Raw genomic sequence first — 16,091 nt, 5'->3', positions numbered from 1 at the left:
TCTTAAAAATATTGTATCAGAGCCTGCAAATCAGTAAGAATGTAAATGCTCAACTTGTGAACTGGAGGATAGAACCTTCTTGTATGCCATTTCATGGATAACTGTGTTATTTAAAGTTACCGTGCTTTCATGGAAAATCGCTATAACATAATTTTCTCTACAACATAAGGCTCAGAAGTATGTACTGAGTTTACAGTAGTAGATATATCAGGTCTTGTATTGCTGTTTAGAGCTAGTAATGTTATGTTGTTAAACTGCAGTTGGTGCTCTAGACTAGTTGATAACCAGATGTATAACAGTTTGGGGCATGTAGTAGACAAGGATTCACAAGGACGAGGCCAAATTTTATGAAATTATACATTTTATTATGTAAATATCTTGTAAATAAAATTCATTTATGACAAAATCCGATATGGTCAAATTATATCAAAAGTGTTTGTTTTCATAATCTACATATAAAAGTATCTTCAAAATAGCGCTTAAGTTAAAATTACATCAAGAGAGGTAGACCGCAAGAAGGTATTATAATTCCTTCTACTTTTTTGATATGTAATCCAGCATCTGTGCAATATGAGAAATATGTGAAACTGTCACTTAAACTGAACACTTCCACTACCTTTTGACAATGAAATTTACTAACCCCAGCCAAAGTAAGTTCATCCCAGGTTATTTTTAACTGGATTGCATGAGCATAATTTGCTGATCTAAACTTTAACACCCCCGTAACAAGTGCTACATTGCTATCTTCAGTCTTGGTGGATCTATAGCAGGCCCACAGTTAGCAGCATCTAGCTGATTATAATCTTCTATTAAATCAGACAAAGATGAAAGTGCTTCAGGGAAACAGGACTGCTCCATCCCATCAATATGTAGGTAATGGTGAAGGTGAGCCTGCAAGAGTAGATGTTACATTAGTCACATGGTTTACAGGAACATTGAACAAATGAATTCAAGTCTTCTTCCAATTCCACGTGCAAAACTGGTTATAACTTTAATGTAAGGATCTGTTGTGATAATTTTTGGATTAAGGGTTAACAACAACAATAACAACAAGAATATCACGCACAATCTATCCACCATGTGTGTACTGTAGTTGGGTATGTGAGGGATTTGGTACAGGGCAGAACAGAGACTTCCTACTTTCGCTCTTTTCCTCCAGTTCATGTCCATGTGCATTTGCACCACAGTCACCCAACCATTTCTTTAACTCCAAACTGTATTATAACCCCTTCTAAGTCCAAGTGAAGCATGTGGGGAGGCTACCATTAGTGCAGCATATTTCCACATACCACTTGTAATATAAGTACAATTGAACTACTTACAATGACAATATTACGTCTCATTATGTGACATACCTTTTTCTTGTACAACCTTGTAAATCTCTCCTTGAGCTCTACAAAAGTAGATTTCACACAAGTGTTATTTGCTAGTGCCAACAATGAGTGTGAATGACCCACAGGTGGTACTGAACAGAGGCCAGTTTTCCATCCTTCTTGATTCCAGGAGACAAACTGAAGTGAACTTTTCAACCTGCAATATGAAATTATGAGACTGACATGGAGGCAAGCAGTAAAATAAACTACACAAAACATGAACCCTAAATGCACATTCGACTCTACCCCCCCCCCGTGGCACTTTCATGTGCTTTCAGCTACAGCTGTGCAACCGATCTGGCTGAATCCTAAACACAATTGGACCAATTTCTACCAAATCCAGATTGGCTAAAGGCAGCTACAAACCACTACAGAGTGGGTTGGGTTGATCTGAATCAATTTCAACTAAAAACAGCTTCTAAGAGCCAGTTTTGCAATTAAATACAGGTAACCTCCCATTTACGCGGGGGCTACGTTCCGAGGCACCGCGTGCATCATTGAATTAGCCTGTATTTGAAACCACTGAAAAAGCCTGCAAACAACCTGTTCTGCCCATGCCCTGCCCCTTTTTGTGATGTTTTTGGATCACAATGTAATGTGCAGTTGCACACATATTGAAAGTGCATAAATGGGGTGTGTGCGCCTGTACAGAAGAATGCTGGGTGTGAGGGAGCTAGACTTTGCTCATTAAGACCTCCAGCTTCCAATCCAGGATTAGAATCTCATCCAATGTATTTTGTTGTCTGTCTTTACAAACAGGCCGTCGTGGGTTTGTGTCAGTTGGTCTTGTGAGACAAATGTATCATAGCAAAAGCTTTGAGCAGTCACCCTGCCCTGCTACTTCACAGAAACCAGTGCCAGACCAACAGTGAGCTGAATTGCTATACTGAAATGCAGCTGAACAGGCCAAAGAGCATGAGAATTGGCAGGACTGAGCACTCAACTGACTGTACAGTCTTCCATACACAAACATGAACATCTCTCTATGTGTGTGTTTAGAAAAAGCAAATTTTAAAAGGTTGCTAGCACAAAATCCCTCATCTATCTGTCCAATGTGTAGCAAGGAGGGGCTGCTATGCCTCCAAATTTCATGCAACTATGTGACAAAAAACAAAATGCTGTGGTTGTTTGGTTTTCCAAATACACATGAATAGGAGTGCCAAATATTTGAATTTCCAGATCCAGTCAAAATGGGTCAGACTTCAGACAGATTTCTGCCAGATCAGGGCAAGTTGGATTACCATATCCAGCCCCAAGTTAATTAAATGTTCAGTTAAATAGTATGTGATAGTGTTAATACCTATTTTCAGGCAAATATGCTACCTTAGCATTTAAAAGCATATATTTGAAAAATTATATACATATGTACATAAATATATGTGACTAATTTTTCAGTCTCTGTAGGTTATTGAGAATATGGTCTTTCCCCTCTCCCTCTGGATGCAGCTGTGCCTGCAGGAGTGGATCAACATAACCTTAATAAGCTTACTGGAATTTGATCCTACAAACGAACACCAACTGGGAAGATTTGCTGTATGAGCAGTTAGCAGTTTCTCTTCTAATGTATGACGTGTGCAAACCTTTCAATGTTTCTACGAAGGTCTGAAATCTGCACATTTCCTCTGACTAACAGGGCACAGGCAAGGTACAAACTGTGCTTTGGGTCAGCTCGTAACAGTTGGTGATCTTTGCTAAAAGCATCTGAAAACATTTGGTCCAACCTAAGAGAAAAAAGAGTATCTGAGAATATGTAGCTGAGAAAACTTAGCAAATGTTAACACAATCATAATTTGTCAGCAGAGTAATTCTAAATATGTATCAAATAAAAATAGAACACTATTTCAATTGAAAAGTATGTTGAAGATTTAAAAATAACAAGAGTACAAGATTCCCATTACTTTATCATGTGTTACTAAACACATCCCATTTTATCTTCATGTAGTGAGCAACTATCATTCACATGTCAAACAAGGTTACCCACCTTCGAGAGGGCACATTAACATCAGCCAACGTATACAGAGGTGTCAAGCTGGAAACAAGATAATGAAGTCGAGGAAAGGGAACCAAATTCATGCTGATTTCATTAAGATCCATATTAAGAGATCCTTCAAACCTAGCAGAGCTGTATACAGATAATGCAAGAGTTATAGAAAAAAAGTTTGGACACATATATTGCAGCATACAAAATCACGCTTTTGAATATTTGTAAGCTTACACTGTGAAATGTGTTGCAATCATTTCATTGTAAAATTTTCACTAATTTTCCAGCCTCAAGTAGGGGAAAGTCCCTTAGCAATATAGAAAGAAACAACACCCTAGGGGCTACAAGAGTATTGCTTGCTGTGTTCAGCTGCTGCTACAAGCGCTTTTATTCTTTGTACTTGTGAAGCAGGGCTATTCATCTCTGCTGTGCTTCCCTCCCACATCATACCGTAACAGTTGCACTACAAGCTTCTATTCAATTATGGGAATGGAAAAGGAACATCTCTTAGTATGCTACAATAATGGATGCAGGTAGATTAGACGTGAGAGAAGCTGGGTCTGCCAAACAGAAAAAATGAAAGGGGAACATAGACATTTTACTACACAAGCTAATGGTGACATCCATTGATTTCAGTTTTAGCAACCACTTCTTATCTAATTAAAATTTTCAGAAGCTTACCTTGTCAAGTTCAACAGTAAGTTGGCCACAATATTGTTCATAGCATCAAATGGTTTCTCCCGAGAACACTTTATTCCACCTGCGCTTGAAGTTACTAAGCTGGCTGGTTTTATGGTTGATCCTAACTTTCCACAGTTGGTCATCTGATTAATTTTGCTAACAATGTCAAATAAAGACTGGAAAAAGCACAGGTGAAAAAGCTGGTAAATTTTTTTGAACGCAAAGCTATCCAACTTACAGCAGACTCCTAGGTATGACTACTCAGAAAGTCTGCTGGATTCAACAGAGCTTACTTCAAGGTAAGGGAAAGCTTTAATATTTTACTCAGTTGTTTCAGGTAAATTTTAAAATGAAGAATAAACAAAGAATAACTACATTGCACTTAAAACTGTAATCTAGAAAGGTTTAAATACATTAATACGGTATTATAAATTCTTACTTCATTTTCAATTGGCAATACACAGTCTGCATGGTCACTGAGTTCTTTCATAGCCAATACACTGTTATAAGGAGAAGTAATGACATCATCCTCCCGGGAAGGATAAACAGAAGTAACAAATCTATATACTTCTGGAAATTCATCCTCAAGAAGCTTTAGTACAAATGTACCAAGACCAGATCCTGTCCCTAGAAGCAAGAATTCAAATAGTTAGAATGACAACGAGTACATGAAAAAGTCTTGTGTGGTATTCAACTTCCTTTGGATTTTCTTACAAGTGAGAAAGGTTTTTATTTTTATTTTAAAGTTCACCAATTGAAAGTTCAGATTTGGAAATGCAAAGATTGTCTTCTACTGGAAAAATTATGAGCGCTTAAGGTAGCAATTCACCAATATCATTTCTTTTGATAATGAGATTGCAGTATGGACTTTCTAATCACGACTAGCTGATTATTTTAAGCAAAAACATTCAACATCATGAGAACTATCCAATTTACAGTATTTTACAGAGCAAATACATTTATGTTGTGTTCTGTGCTTGTGATAGAAATATTACAGAAATACATTTTTTTTTTGTCAGATTACAATGAAAACATCATTATATTGCTCATTTAGAAACTGCCAATGTATTCTGTACATTACAATGTTGTCCTCAAAAGAATCTTCTAGCCTAGGGTACTATTATTCACAGATCATAGATTTCAATGATGATCACTTGCCTAAGGTCACCTAACGAGTTTATGACCCAAGTAAGATTTGCAACTGGGAGTCTGGCTACACAAGAACCATGCTCTTCTCATGTAAATTACAAAGATGCTGACAAAAGTGTTTTGGTGCATAACACGTCAATATGCAGCAGAGCTTTTAAGATGCATTATATAAATATTTTCTGATAAGGAGGCCCACAATTCAATCACCAGATTTCTATTGGTTATAGCTTTGATTCAGGAAAGGTCTACTTGCCTGCCCCAAGCTCATTGCACAACACAGCAAACACAAGAGGTCAAAGGGAATTCTTGTTTGTGCTGGGTTGGAGACAGACAAATTCTCCTCCAAGTACTCTAGTATGCCCAGAGGATAGGGGAGAGGCGAGGGTCCCATCTTTGATCATGTGCTGGATTTGGAGCACTAGAGGCAGTCCTTAAGGTCATGAACTCTTAAGCTTTTGTTTCACCTTTTATCATACTTACCCCCTCCCATGGAATGAATGACAAAAAAGCACTGCAGACAGTCACAATGCTCTGCAGTCTTTCTTAGCTTTTCAACAATATCTTCTCGGTATTGACACCCATACACTTTGTGACCCACAGCCCTGTAAATAGGAAACATTTAATATGCTACCCTTCTAGTTCAACTCTGACAATTCTAGTTTATTTAAAATGTTTTAAATTCTTCAAGTATTTTTATGCCTATACAGAGTTCTCCCCACTGAGTTTTTTAGACTTAACAGAGCGACAATGTAGAAAGGTTTACAACTTAAAAATTAAATGAAATGAAACTTAGGAGAATTTGAAGGCAGCTTTAATTACGCTGGAAATAGCAGGCTGAGCCCCATTAAAGGCAACCAGGGGAAAGGCCTTCTGGCATGCACAGGGCTGTTTCAGCAGCTGTGTGTCCATGGACACTCTTAGCCTCCCTAAACAAAAAGATAATGGATTCATGTTAAAAGAGCCGGGGGACAGGACGGGACAGGGGGAGATCAGTGAAACATCATGAAACAAAATAATATATTACCAAAAGCTTTTTACCAAAAACAAAGATCAAGAAAATAAAGGTATAACCAAACCATACAGTGTTCAGTGTGACCAGGATAGAATTCTAAAGAACTGCCTTGTCCTTTTTCTCTTGGCCTTCTGCCGCCTGGTTAAGACATTTTTATTCTAAGTGGAATTTGACCTGTCAAGCTGAGGTTTAGTGGACTGATCCTTTGCCTTAACTTGTTTTTAATCTGATGTATATCTTTTGTAGTATTTTTACTATTAGATGCATTATTATAGAATTAATTTATCTGTTCACACTTTCCCCCCTAATGACTGAAGTACTTATTAGAAGTTTTTAGTACTTCTTTGTGATCATCAAGTTTGATCTTCTGTTCAGAATCTCCCCTTTCATTATATAATCATTCAAAAGCATTTTTATAAAGTTTAGATTTCTTTGACTTAAATTTACATCTGTTTCCCTTCTTCTCTTTAGTCAGCTGTTCATATCTGTAATTAGATTACCATTTGACCTGAATGAACAACACTAGGAGTAGAAGAATACCAACACTGTAATATGATACATCTGTTCATGGAAATTTACAAAATTGGTTTTTTAAAAAGAGTAGCTATGTAGATATGACACACTGGTAGAATAGCTGTTAGTTGTGTTTTCAAGTTTTCCTAAAGGTAACAATAAAATAAAATATTAACATGGCCATTTATTCAAGAGACTGCAGGAAGTAAAAAGACAGAAATGTAGGAGTTCTGCTTTCAATTTCCATCTAATCTGTGTAAGAAATTTTTGTATGAAGATTTGAGGGGGGAAAAATCTATCCTCACCAGTTGTTCCCTGAGCCAGAAACATCTGTTATCAGCTGCTTGCTATCAAAGACATCTCTCAATGGCCCCTGCAGAATTTCATTCACTACACCCTCTTCCATGTCAATCAGGAGAGCCTTAGGGAACAGAACAAAAAGAATTTGGACTGAGAACGTCTGTCTTTAAAAACATTACGCAAAATAAATGAAAAAGATAAAGATAAAAAATGCTTTCTTTACTTTAATTTCAGCACACCCTTGGAATAAGAAAGCAGACTTCAGAAGAATATCTCTAATTTATTTGCCTCAGGATGAAATTTAATAAAGGATCATTTTGGCAACCCTGATTTAGGGCAACTCAAGAATTAAAATGCACATATGCAACACATAAGGAAACATGCTCTTGCTAAAAAAATTAACAAATTAGAATGACTTCTATTATGTCTCAGCTAATTTCCTTTTCAGAATGGTAAAGGTAAAGGTACCCCTGCCCGAACGGGCCAGTCTTGACAGACTCTGGGGTTTGTGCGCCCATCTCACTCAAGAGGCCGGGGGCCAGCGCTGTCCGGAGACACTTCCGGGTCACGTGGCCAGCGTGACAAAGCTGCATCTGGCGAGCCAGCGCAGCACACGGAACGCCGTTTACCTTCCCGCTGGTAAGCGGTACCTATTTATCTACTTGCACCCGGGGGTGCTTTCGAACTGCTAGGTTGGCAGGCGCTGGGACTGAGCAGCGGGAGCGCACCCCGCCGCGGGGATTCGAACCGCCGACCTTTCGATCAGCAAGCCCTAGGCGCTGAGGCTTTTACCCACAGCGCCACCTAATCTTTTCTTATTTTTTATTTCAATCTTTTCTCCCCTGTATCAAATGCTCTTCGGGCATATTCCACAAAACAGGTAGCAGAATAAAAAATCTTAAAATCACAACTAACAATAAACTTAACTACTAGATAGACCCTACTATAATTAGCACAACCAAAATGGCAACTTAAATACCCATGTTTTTAACTTGATGCTAAGCGGCAAGGGGATGACATTCTGTAACCTGAGCGCACTACAGCGGAAACTGATACACTATTGTATTATTGGGGTTCCGTTCCTGACTCCTGTGTGCATCCACAGAGCACGTAAGCCTGCCCTGCCCTTTTCAAAATAACATGTGTCAATTGGACATGTGCAAAATGGTCACCACCGGTATTTTCAATTTAAACACATTGAAGCCAACAGTACTTTATCACTAGCTAAATGTACATAAAATAAAACAGCACTGCTAACGGTACTTTGATGTTTACCGTGTTTGGAGAAGCAGCAATTGTGCCATTAGCTATCTGATAAAGAGAAAATTATTAAATCTAGCTTACAAACTTGCTCATCTTCTGATGAGCTTTTACTTATTTTTCTAACCGGACTCTTTAAGTGTGGAAATGACAGTTGGATTGAAGGGGGGAAACTGTGCATGCGCAGTTCAGAAGGTTTGTGTGTCTTATAGCTGGATTGGTGTCAGTCTCTAAGGAACCTGCAACATTCCTATATTGCAATTTGTTTCTTTTACTTGGTTTCTCGTTTGTTAAAATATATGTTTCTGGAAGCCATTATCTTTAGTTTACCATTTACAATTGAACTATAGGATTTGTTTTCAAACAAATAGCAAAACATATACCCAAGTGCACATACATATAGATATAATAAAACCTAAAATTTCAGATATTTCAGAGGCATACAAAGTATAAGAATTGACAGAATCAAAGATGTTTCCCCCTTACGCGTGCTTTTAAGGAATAGATTTTTCCTCTGCAGCCAGCACTATCATCATCTGTCCTAGAAAAAAACAGAAGCAAAATTAATAAAAATCATGAAAGAGGACTACACCTAAGCTATCAGAGTATTACAATTTTCCCCTTTCACTGAAATTAAATTAAACTGAAAAGCAGAATAACAAGAACTAATATAAAGACTGTACACTTTATGAATTTCATTGCTCTTGCTCATTTTATAGAAGCCTGCCATGCAGAAGTCAATTAGGCTTTTCCTAGCCTAGGGATGGAAAAAACATCATCTGCTTAATTTCTGCAGTTGTGTAGACAAAGGAGAACTATTAAAAAAAACCTGGCATGCTTCCCAATTGTAAGCAGTTATATATTTTATATCTTTGTTAGAGCAAACTGCAAAAAACAAGGGGTTAACATTTTCATGAAGGCAAAAAGCAGATTCAGGTTACGTATAAAGCACTTTTCCTATAGTGAAACATGACAAGCAAAGGTATTAAAGGGCACATTAGTAACTCAAACTGGAGACTGAAGGGCTCAGGATGCGAGGACAACACTGACCACAATCTTATTGAGGCAAGTTGATACTGCAAAATGTGAATTACTCCAAAACAATGAACACCAAGCACCAAAGCCCATTCAGTACAGGTCAGACACAAGTAACTGATTGTAATGTATGCTGACATGACTGGACACAAGATCCTACCCACTGATACCCACGGTATCTACAAAACCCAATGGAAGGAGAGAAATAAAAATAGTAAGTGGGGCATAAACTGAACAAGAAATCCACAAAGTAAATGCTGGATCACTGCAATTTTATTTTTGTGACGCAGCACAAGATGCTAACTAACTTGCCGGCAGTAGTGCAAGGTATGATGAAGCAACATTTCTCTATGGATCCAAATATTGTGTTGTTATTTATTTTAAGGGCATCTTTAATAATTTAAGATTGTTCATAAAAAGAAAACTTACCTGGTATTCACATTTCTAAAGAAACTGCTTAATGCTTCATCGTAAATTCCTTTCTAAAAAAGAATCATTCAGTAAGCAAATCTTAAAGTGTGACACTTGTGCTAAAACTTAAAGTATGCATTCTTAAAACTATTTAACTCTTCTGAGATTATACATGCTCCTAATATAAAGCCTCATGTATGCCACTCAAGTGCAAGTAGTGCTCAAAAACATGGAATCCACAAATTATTTCATATCTATAGTGGAAGAGTATGACTCTATATAGAGAGAGCATCCTAATGAAAAGGAAAGTTGCATCACAGTAAAGCAATAATTTTGGATTTTCTTCAGGATGAATTAATGCTTTAATGCACATCTGGCTCTCAATATTTATTAGTAAAATTTGGAGTGAGGTTGTCCAGCCTGCCCTGGCAACCCCTCAGGCATCTGGTTGGCCCCTGTGAAAACAGGACTCTGGATAAGGTGGGCCACTGGTCTGATCCAGTAAGCTCTTATATTCTGCAAGCAGAGCAAGTGGCTGGGATCAACTCATCCTAGACTCTTCTCCTCTGCAAGAAAATGACAGCTTTTTCATCAGTAGTCTGGTGGCCCATTTGAATGATCACGCTTGCCCTTCTTAGCCATTAACAAAGAGTTGGCTAGTGGGGTGCAGGAAATGGCTGATGTCTCCTTGTTACAGTGGCCTTGAAATGGTGGCTATGCATCTCTAGTCTTTTGGATGAAACTGATCTTAAACACCCATTTCAATCGGGTTTCAGGCCCAGTTTCATAATGGAAAATTGCCTTGGTCATCCTGATGGATGATCAGTTCTTGGAGAGAGAGAGAGAACATGTCCCTATTGATTTTCTGGACCTATTGATGGCTCCTGTTTAATGTTCCAACTAGTTAGCCATCTCTTCTTCTAGGATACTACACTCCACTAAGCATGCTCAGTCCTCACTGGGCCTTTTGTTGTTGTTCCCTTCAGCTTTTTAATAAAGTGATCTCTGTCCTTCTGCAAACCTTAAGGTTCTCTTGTGCATATCCCTGTTCTATATTAATGGTGCCACTCTGGCCACACAAGCATTAAAAGAATGGTGCTCCTGTGTGGAGATCCTGTGCTCCACATTCCAGCCATTCCCTTCGTCTTTCCAATGCCCATTAATCTTCCCACGTTTTCCCCAACAGCATTCCCTGGCCACCGGCTATATTTAGTCCCTCGCCTAAAGCAGGCGAAGGAAGACACGGGAATGCCAGAACAAAGGAAACGGCAGCTATTTCTAAAAATGACTTGAGTTAAGAATAGGATTTGCTCTTTTAAACAAGCAGCCATTTTAACTCGTCCACTGCGGAGCTCAGGGACAAGTATTAGCTGAGTGCGTTAAAAATCGCGCCAGCGCACGCGCTAAGACCACGCCCACAAATTCCAAAGCGCGGCGGTTTAACGGACACCCCTTTCAGCGGCTCCCTCAGAGGGAGCAGTCAAGCAGGCATGCGCGTAAAACGTTCCGAACCGTTTGCATTTTACTGAGCATGCGCGAGCTGACGGGCGTTTTATTTCTCCTCCCAGTCGTCAGGCGGGGCTTGTTACCTTGTTGACGGCGGCGTGTTCCCGCAGTGCCAGATCCCAGAAGCGGCATCCTATCTGGTTGCCACACTGACCCACTGTGAGGTGAAAAAACAAGCAGAGGTCAAGCTGCCGAACAGAGCAGAGTGGTGTGAAAAGGGGCCAGGGAGGGAGCAGGGAGCAGGGGGCGGGAGAGAGCGCGCGCTCACCCTGAACCACCACGGACTGCGTCATGTCTTCCGTTGGCGCGGATCTGGTTTCTAAGGCCGGCGAGAAGTGTAGCCCCGCCCACTACGGACGTGAGTGTGAGGAAAGTTCCCCGCGTTGTGTCGCAGAGAGGAGTTCTGGCCGCACGTTCCGCTGTCGAGACGCGCCGCGAACGCTCGTGGAGCGTTTCGTTCTTGCTTTGCGCGCATGCGCCGCGCCGCAAACGGTGCTTTCCTGCCATACGGTCCCCTCGCTAATAACAGTTATCCGTTTGTAGACCTCGGGCCACGCCCACCTTGGCTCGCTTTGTTCCGACCTCACGGTCGTACTTGATGCAAAGGAGGGCGAGGCTTATGTCAGAGCGGGGATTTCGGCGCGTCGGTCCCGCTAGCCTCTATCGCCCCCTGCAGGACAACTTATTTCCATGCGGCTGCTAAAAGGTCCGGGAGTCCCATCGCTCTCCTTATGTGGCCACCATCTGGAAATGACCGTCTGGAAGAGAGTAGAAAACGCGAAGGGAAAGGATCTTGCCGTTAAGTACGTCGCGTATGAATACAAGAGTAACATTTTATTTTTTAAAAAAAGTTGGAATCAAAACGCATTTTTTGATCCTGTGTATGCATTGCAAAATAATCTGCTTAAAATGCACGGTTCTCTTTGAACAACGCATCCCTTCCATTTCATAATATTGAAACCAAATTACTAAACGCTGAAAAGGCAGACATTGGGCTCCTCGTTGCTATGTTTTAAAAGAGACAAGCTTGGGGACTAAATACGGAACTGCAGCAAATTGCTTCATTGTTTGACCCAGTCGTGCAAAGGCACACAAATTCTTAGTCACAAGGGTCTGGTAGGTTATCAAACTCCTGTGTTAGGAGTGCATTGTTCTATAAAGATCACAGTTTTGCACTGGGAAGTGAGCTGTAATAATACAGTCACAAGAACCTAGAGTGCTCTAATCAAGAAACATTTTAGCAAAAAGTATCTAAAATTTCTAAATACTTTAGCAAAAAGTATCAATACAATTTCATAATGCCTGTGAAAATAATAAAAGCTAGTCTTTTAATTCAAAATAGAATATGAAGTTTACAAAAGATTATGCTTCATGATTTTGTAGGTATATTACCTTCAAGTACTAGAACAGACAATCACCTGTTCCATTCTTTCTTTGTACTTGTTTTCAGACGTGCGGATAGGAAGTATATTGCTGACCTTCACCCTTACCCCAGTGCAGAGGGTGAAATGAAGCAGAAGCAAAGCTTGATTGCATACACAAGTTGATTGGAAGAGACAGCCTTGACCTTTCATCGTATTCCCCTAAATAATCCCCCCGAAGAAATGCATTAACTCTGTTCTACCTGTATACAGGCTCTGTATCTTGTACAGAAGCACGAGAATGGATGTTGTTGTGTTTTCCCCCATAACAGTCAGGTGTCTCTAAATTTCAAATAAAAGGGTGAAGCTTCTTTGCTCTGCATGACCTGTCCATCAGTTCAGACTAGAGATTGTTTTGGAGAAGATTCCATTAGGTGTACTCCTACCTAACCCTTGGGAAGCTCATTCTTAGTTCAGATTACCTGCTGGTGGACCAAACAGGATAAATAATATGTTGTACTAGGGAAGATGGTTGGTAAATGAATAAAGTAGGGCAAATGGTTGCACTGTCCTAAGGTACCAGTCATCTTTATAAGGTACTAGTTTCTAGAGATTTAATATCTTAAGAAAAATCTCCATATTTGATGCAAAATGTATTGCTGCTAATGCTTTATACGGAAATAATGTGTATATAGCAGATATATAATTTGAAGCTTTATTTCTTTATTCTTTCTCATTTTCCTCCTGTTTACATTTCCATAGAGATTATTCTGCTAAGGTCAATCAACTGCCATTGTTTTGGCTTTCATTATAGAGAAATAAAGGCACAATCATTTGAGGCATGTAGTTCTTTTATTTGAGACAAGAATTACATTTGGAATTTAAAACATTTGAAATAGTTTTAAAATGAACACTCATTCAGTGTGCTGAGTACAGCTTGTTTTAAGGTAGACTAGGCTGGAAAATTAGAATTTTTCAAGTGGAAAATGATTGTTCAGGTGTTTTTTCTAGTTTCAGGGATAAATGCATAACTCTGCCTCCAACTTAGTAGGTCATTTTGTCCTTAACTGAAAATCCGATTTCCTAATAAGAGTGCTAAGAGTAAAATCATGTAACTGAAATTTATCTATAAAACTAATATGAGCAAAAAAATTAAGGAATTAATTACATTTGTCAGTTATGGAAATGAATTATAGTAAGTTCAATGCATTCAAATGAAAATTGAATAAAATATCAGTTTTCCTGTGATCATTGTTTTCCCCAGTCTAATTGAATGAAGAATAAAGAGACCAAACAAAACGATTCAAAAGACAATTGCTTGTGAAGCATGTCCATGACATAGTTTATTTTGTAATGTACATGTGGCAGATTTATTCAGTACAAAATACAAGCACAGATCCACCCACAGCACAGGCAGAGCACCTGTGCATGAGGGATCCCAATACAGTTCAGAAGAGATCTGTTTCCCCCCTTTCCCACCAATGGGTGCATCTAATTACATGCACATGTGGCAACACTCCTCTTGTAGTTATTGTGGCTTCATGAGTACTGCACTGGGCAGAGAGATAGGACGGGATGAGGATTCTCCATGCATTTGTTGTAGATCCATAGTGAATACAGTTGACTCAGGAGTTATGTTCCAGGGATAGTGTATAAAGCCAAAATCTTGTATAGTCAAAATTCACGTGCCTTACATCTCCAAACTCTCCCAAGGCAAGTGCAATGGCAGGTGGGATTGCCTTTGTTTTTTCTGCTGGGAGCTTGCACTCTTAAAAAAAAATTCCTGGCCAAGCACATAAAGCTGAATTCACACAGGTTAATGTGCATAAATTGCGATTTGACTAGTGACCAAAGGTTGTTTTAGCAAATCTGCAGCATATGAACTGAAATAAAACCTTTGGTTCTGTTAAACCTTTTAAAAGATTTTAATTTACTTGTTCATAGCCAATGAACATTTCAGTGCTCTTAATACACCTAGAAAGGCTTGCTACCCAGACTCAGTTGGGGCAGAATTGACAAAATGATTTTAAGTGTGGGGGAAGCAGAAATCCATATTTGAAGTGCAGTTTCTGGGCAATGATGAGCAAGGCATTTGCAGTGTCACAATAGAAGAAATGAAGTTCTCTGTCTGGAGCCTCTTGATAGAGATGGGTGGGTTTCTGCTTGGGCTCCTTGCTGATTCACACAACAGCTATAATTTTGTGCAGAATTGGGCATGCCTAAATCTCTTATTTCAGTGGGCTTGGTGAACCTATACAGTAGTACCTCGGGTTACATACACTTCAGGTTACAGATTCCGCTAACCCAAAAATATTACCTCGGGTTAAGAACTTTGCTTCAGGATGAGAACAGAAATCGTGCTCCGATGGCGCGGCAGCAGCAGGAGGCCCCGTTAGCTAAAGTGGTGCTTCAGGTTAAGAACAGTTTCAGGTTAAGTACGGATCTCCAGAACGAATTAAGTACTTAACCCGAGGTACCACTGTATCTGCTTAGAATTAGACTCATAATACTCATTCCCCAGCTGCCCTTATGTCCCTCAGTAATTTGACACATTGCAACATACTTATAATTTTTTTGGAAGCAAATTCCCAATGAAAAAAATAATAATGCTTTATCGTGTACATATAGTGAGTGATATATTTTCATTTCCTTGGTACTAAAAATTGAAGGTAGCACAGTTGTTTTTCTCCTTTGGGGCTGTACAGGCCCCTGCAGTTAGCAGTTCATCAAGTGGCAGGACATAGGTTGATGCTCACAGCACCACTGACCAAAGCTGCCTTACTGAAACTTACTGGTCTTTCATCAATCATAAAGTTACGGATGCATCCAGTAAAGGAACTGTGGGTGGTAAGCCTGAATGTCAGGAGAGACTCTGTAGAGAGGTAAAAATATATATACATAAGTCATTCAAGAACTCCAGTATCAATATAAGATCATGCTAGGACTGGTTTAACTAAAAGAGACAGCTGTGTAAAACTTGGAATGTGGTTTGTTTGAATAGTATTGCCCTTGTTACTGCTATTTACTTTGATATGTACGGTATATATGTATGTGTGTGTGTGTGTGTGTATATATATATATATATATATATATATATATGCTTTCGTAGATTTTCACGGGTACAGGAATGCAGGTTTTGGTGTCTTCGGGTGTCTTCCCGTGTAAGAGTCGGGGTGTCTGTGTGACGTTTCGACGAGGTCTCACTCGTCATCTTCAGGCTGGTGCTTTCGGCTTCTTGTTACTGGAACAGTTCCAGTAACAAGAAGCCGAAAGCACCAGCCTGAAGATGACGAGTGAGACCTCGTCGAAACGTCACACAGACACCCCGACTCTTACACGGGAAGACACCCGAAGACACCAAAACCTGCATATATATATATATATATATATATATATATATATGTTTGTATTTGTGTGTATATTTATATATATATGTGTGTGTGTATAGTTTAGAAATAGTTGTCAAGTAAAGCTTTTCAATAAACTAAATTATTTTAGTCTTATATTTG

General features: G+C 39.3%; 2 protein-coding genes and 1 long non-coding RNA gene across 8 annotated transcripts in view; 1 reads left to right on the top strand and 2 right to left on the bottom strand.

Annotated features, from left to right (window-relative positions):
• Window positions 1–655: 655 nt before the first annotated feature.
• Window positions 656–12,195, bottom strand: TUBE1 (tubulin epsilon 1). Of its 6 annotated transcripts, XM_082216806.1 has the most exons (12): window positions 11,490–12,195; window positions 11,305–11,378; window positions 9,734–9,786; window positions 8,756–8,810; window positions 7,015–7,130; window positions 5,665–5,786; window positions 4,475–4,662; window positions 4,036–4,211; window positions 3,355–3,495; window positions 2,954–3,094; window positions 1,356–1,530; window positions 656–891 (listed from the first exon to the last, which is right to left on the bottom strand). In XM_082216806.1, the coding sequence occupies exons 1-12, from the start codon at window positions 11,512–11,514 to the stop codon at window positions 733–735; spliced, it is 1,425 nt and encodes a 474-aa protein (XP_082072932.1). In that variant the 5' UTR covers window positions 11,515–12,195; the 3' UTR covers window positions 656–732. The 6 variants fall into 6 exon arrangements, with proteins under 6 accessions (XP_082072932.1, XP_082072937.1, XP_082072935.1 ...); XM_082216811.1 differs by lacking the exons at window positions 11,305–11,378; window positions 11,490–12,195 and adding an exon at window positions 11,164–11,267 and having other exon boundaries at window positions 8,756–8,805; window positions 9,734–9,782; XM_082216809.1 differs by lacking the exons at window positions 11,305–11,378; window positions 11,490–12,195 and adding an exon at window positions 11,164–11,266 and having other exon boundaries at window positions 9,734–9,782.
• Window positions 11,253–16,091, top strand: part of LOC309529089 — a 176,363-nt gene continuing 171,524 nt past the window's right edge. The window contains exons 1-2 of the long non-coding RNA XR_014218067.1: window positions 11,253–11,385; window positions 12,672–14,868. This is a non-coding gene — a long non-coding RNA (uncharacterized lncRNA). The remainder of the gene's footprint in view (window positions 11,386–12,671; window positions 14,869–16,091) is intronic.
• Window positions 13,897–16,091, bottom strand: part of LAMA4 (laminin subunit alpha 4) — a 77,819-nt gene continuing 75,624 nt past the window's right edge. Inside the window, exon 38 of the mRNA XM_082216770.1 lies at window positions 13,897–15,454. Within this exon, the coding sequence (XP_082072896.1) occupies window positions 15,309–15,454 (146 nt within the window). The 3' untranslated portion in view covers window positions 13,897–15,308. The remainder of the gene's footprint in view (window positions 15,455–16,091) is intronic.

The sequence above is a fragment of the Podarcis vaucheri genome (assembly GCF_965113315.1).
Source record: "Podarcis vaucheri genome assembly, chromosome: 3".
Lineage (NCBI taxonomy): Eukaryota > Metazoa > Chordata > Lepidosauria > Squamata > Lacertidae > Podarcis > Podarcis vaucheri.
This window is presented reverse-complemented; position numbering and strand designations above follow the sequence as displayed.

Coding starts and splice junctions, on each gene's coding strand:
- TUBE1 (XM_082216806.1), bottom strand. CDS start 11,514: ATGACGCAGTCCGTGGTGGTTCAGG. Junction 9,787..11,304: donor AACACGCCGCCGTCAACAAG/GTAACAAGCCCC, acceptor ATTCTTTTTTAG/AAAGGAATTTACGATGAAGC. Junction 5,787..7,014: donor TCTGGCTCAGGGAACAACTG/GTGAGGATAGAT, acceptor TCCTATTTACAG/GGCTGTGGGTCACAAAGTGT.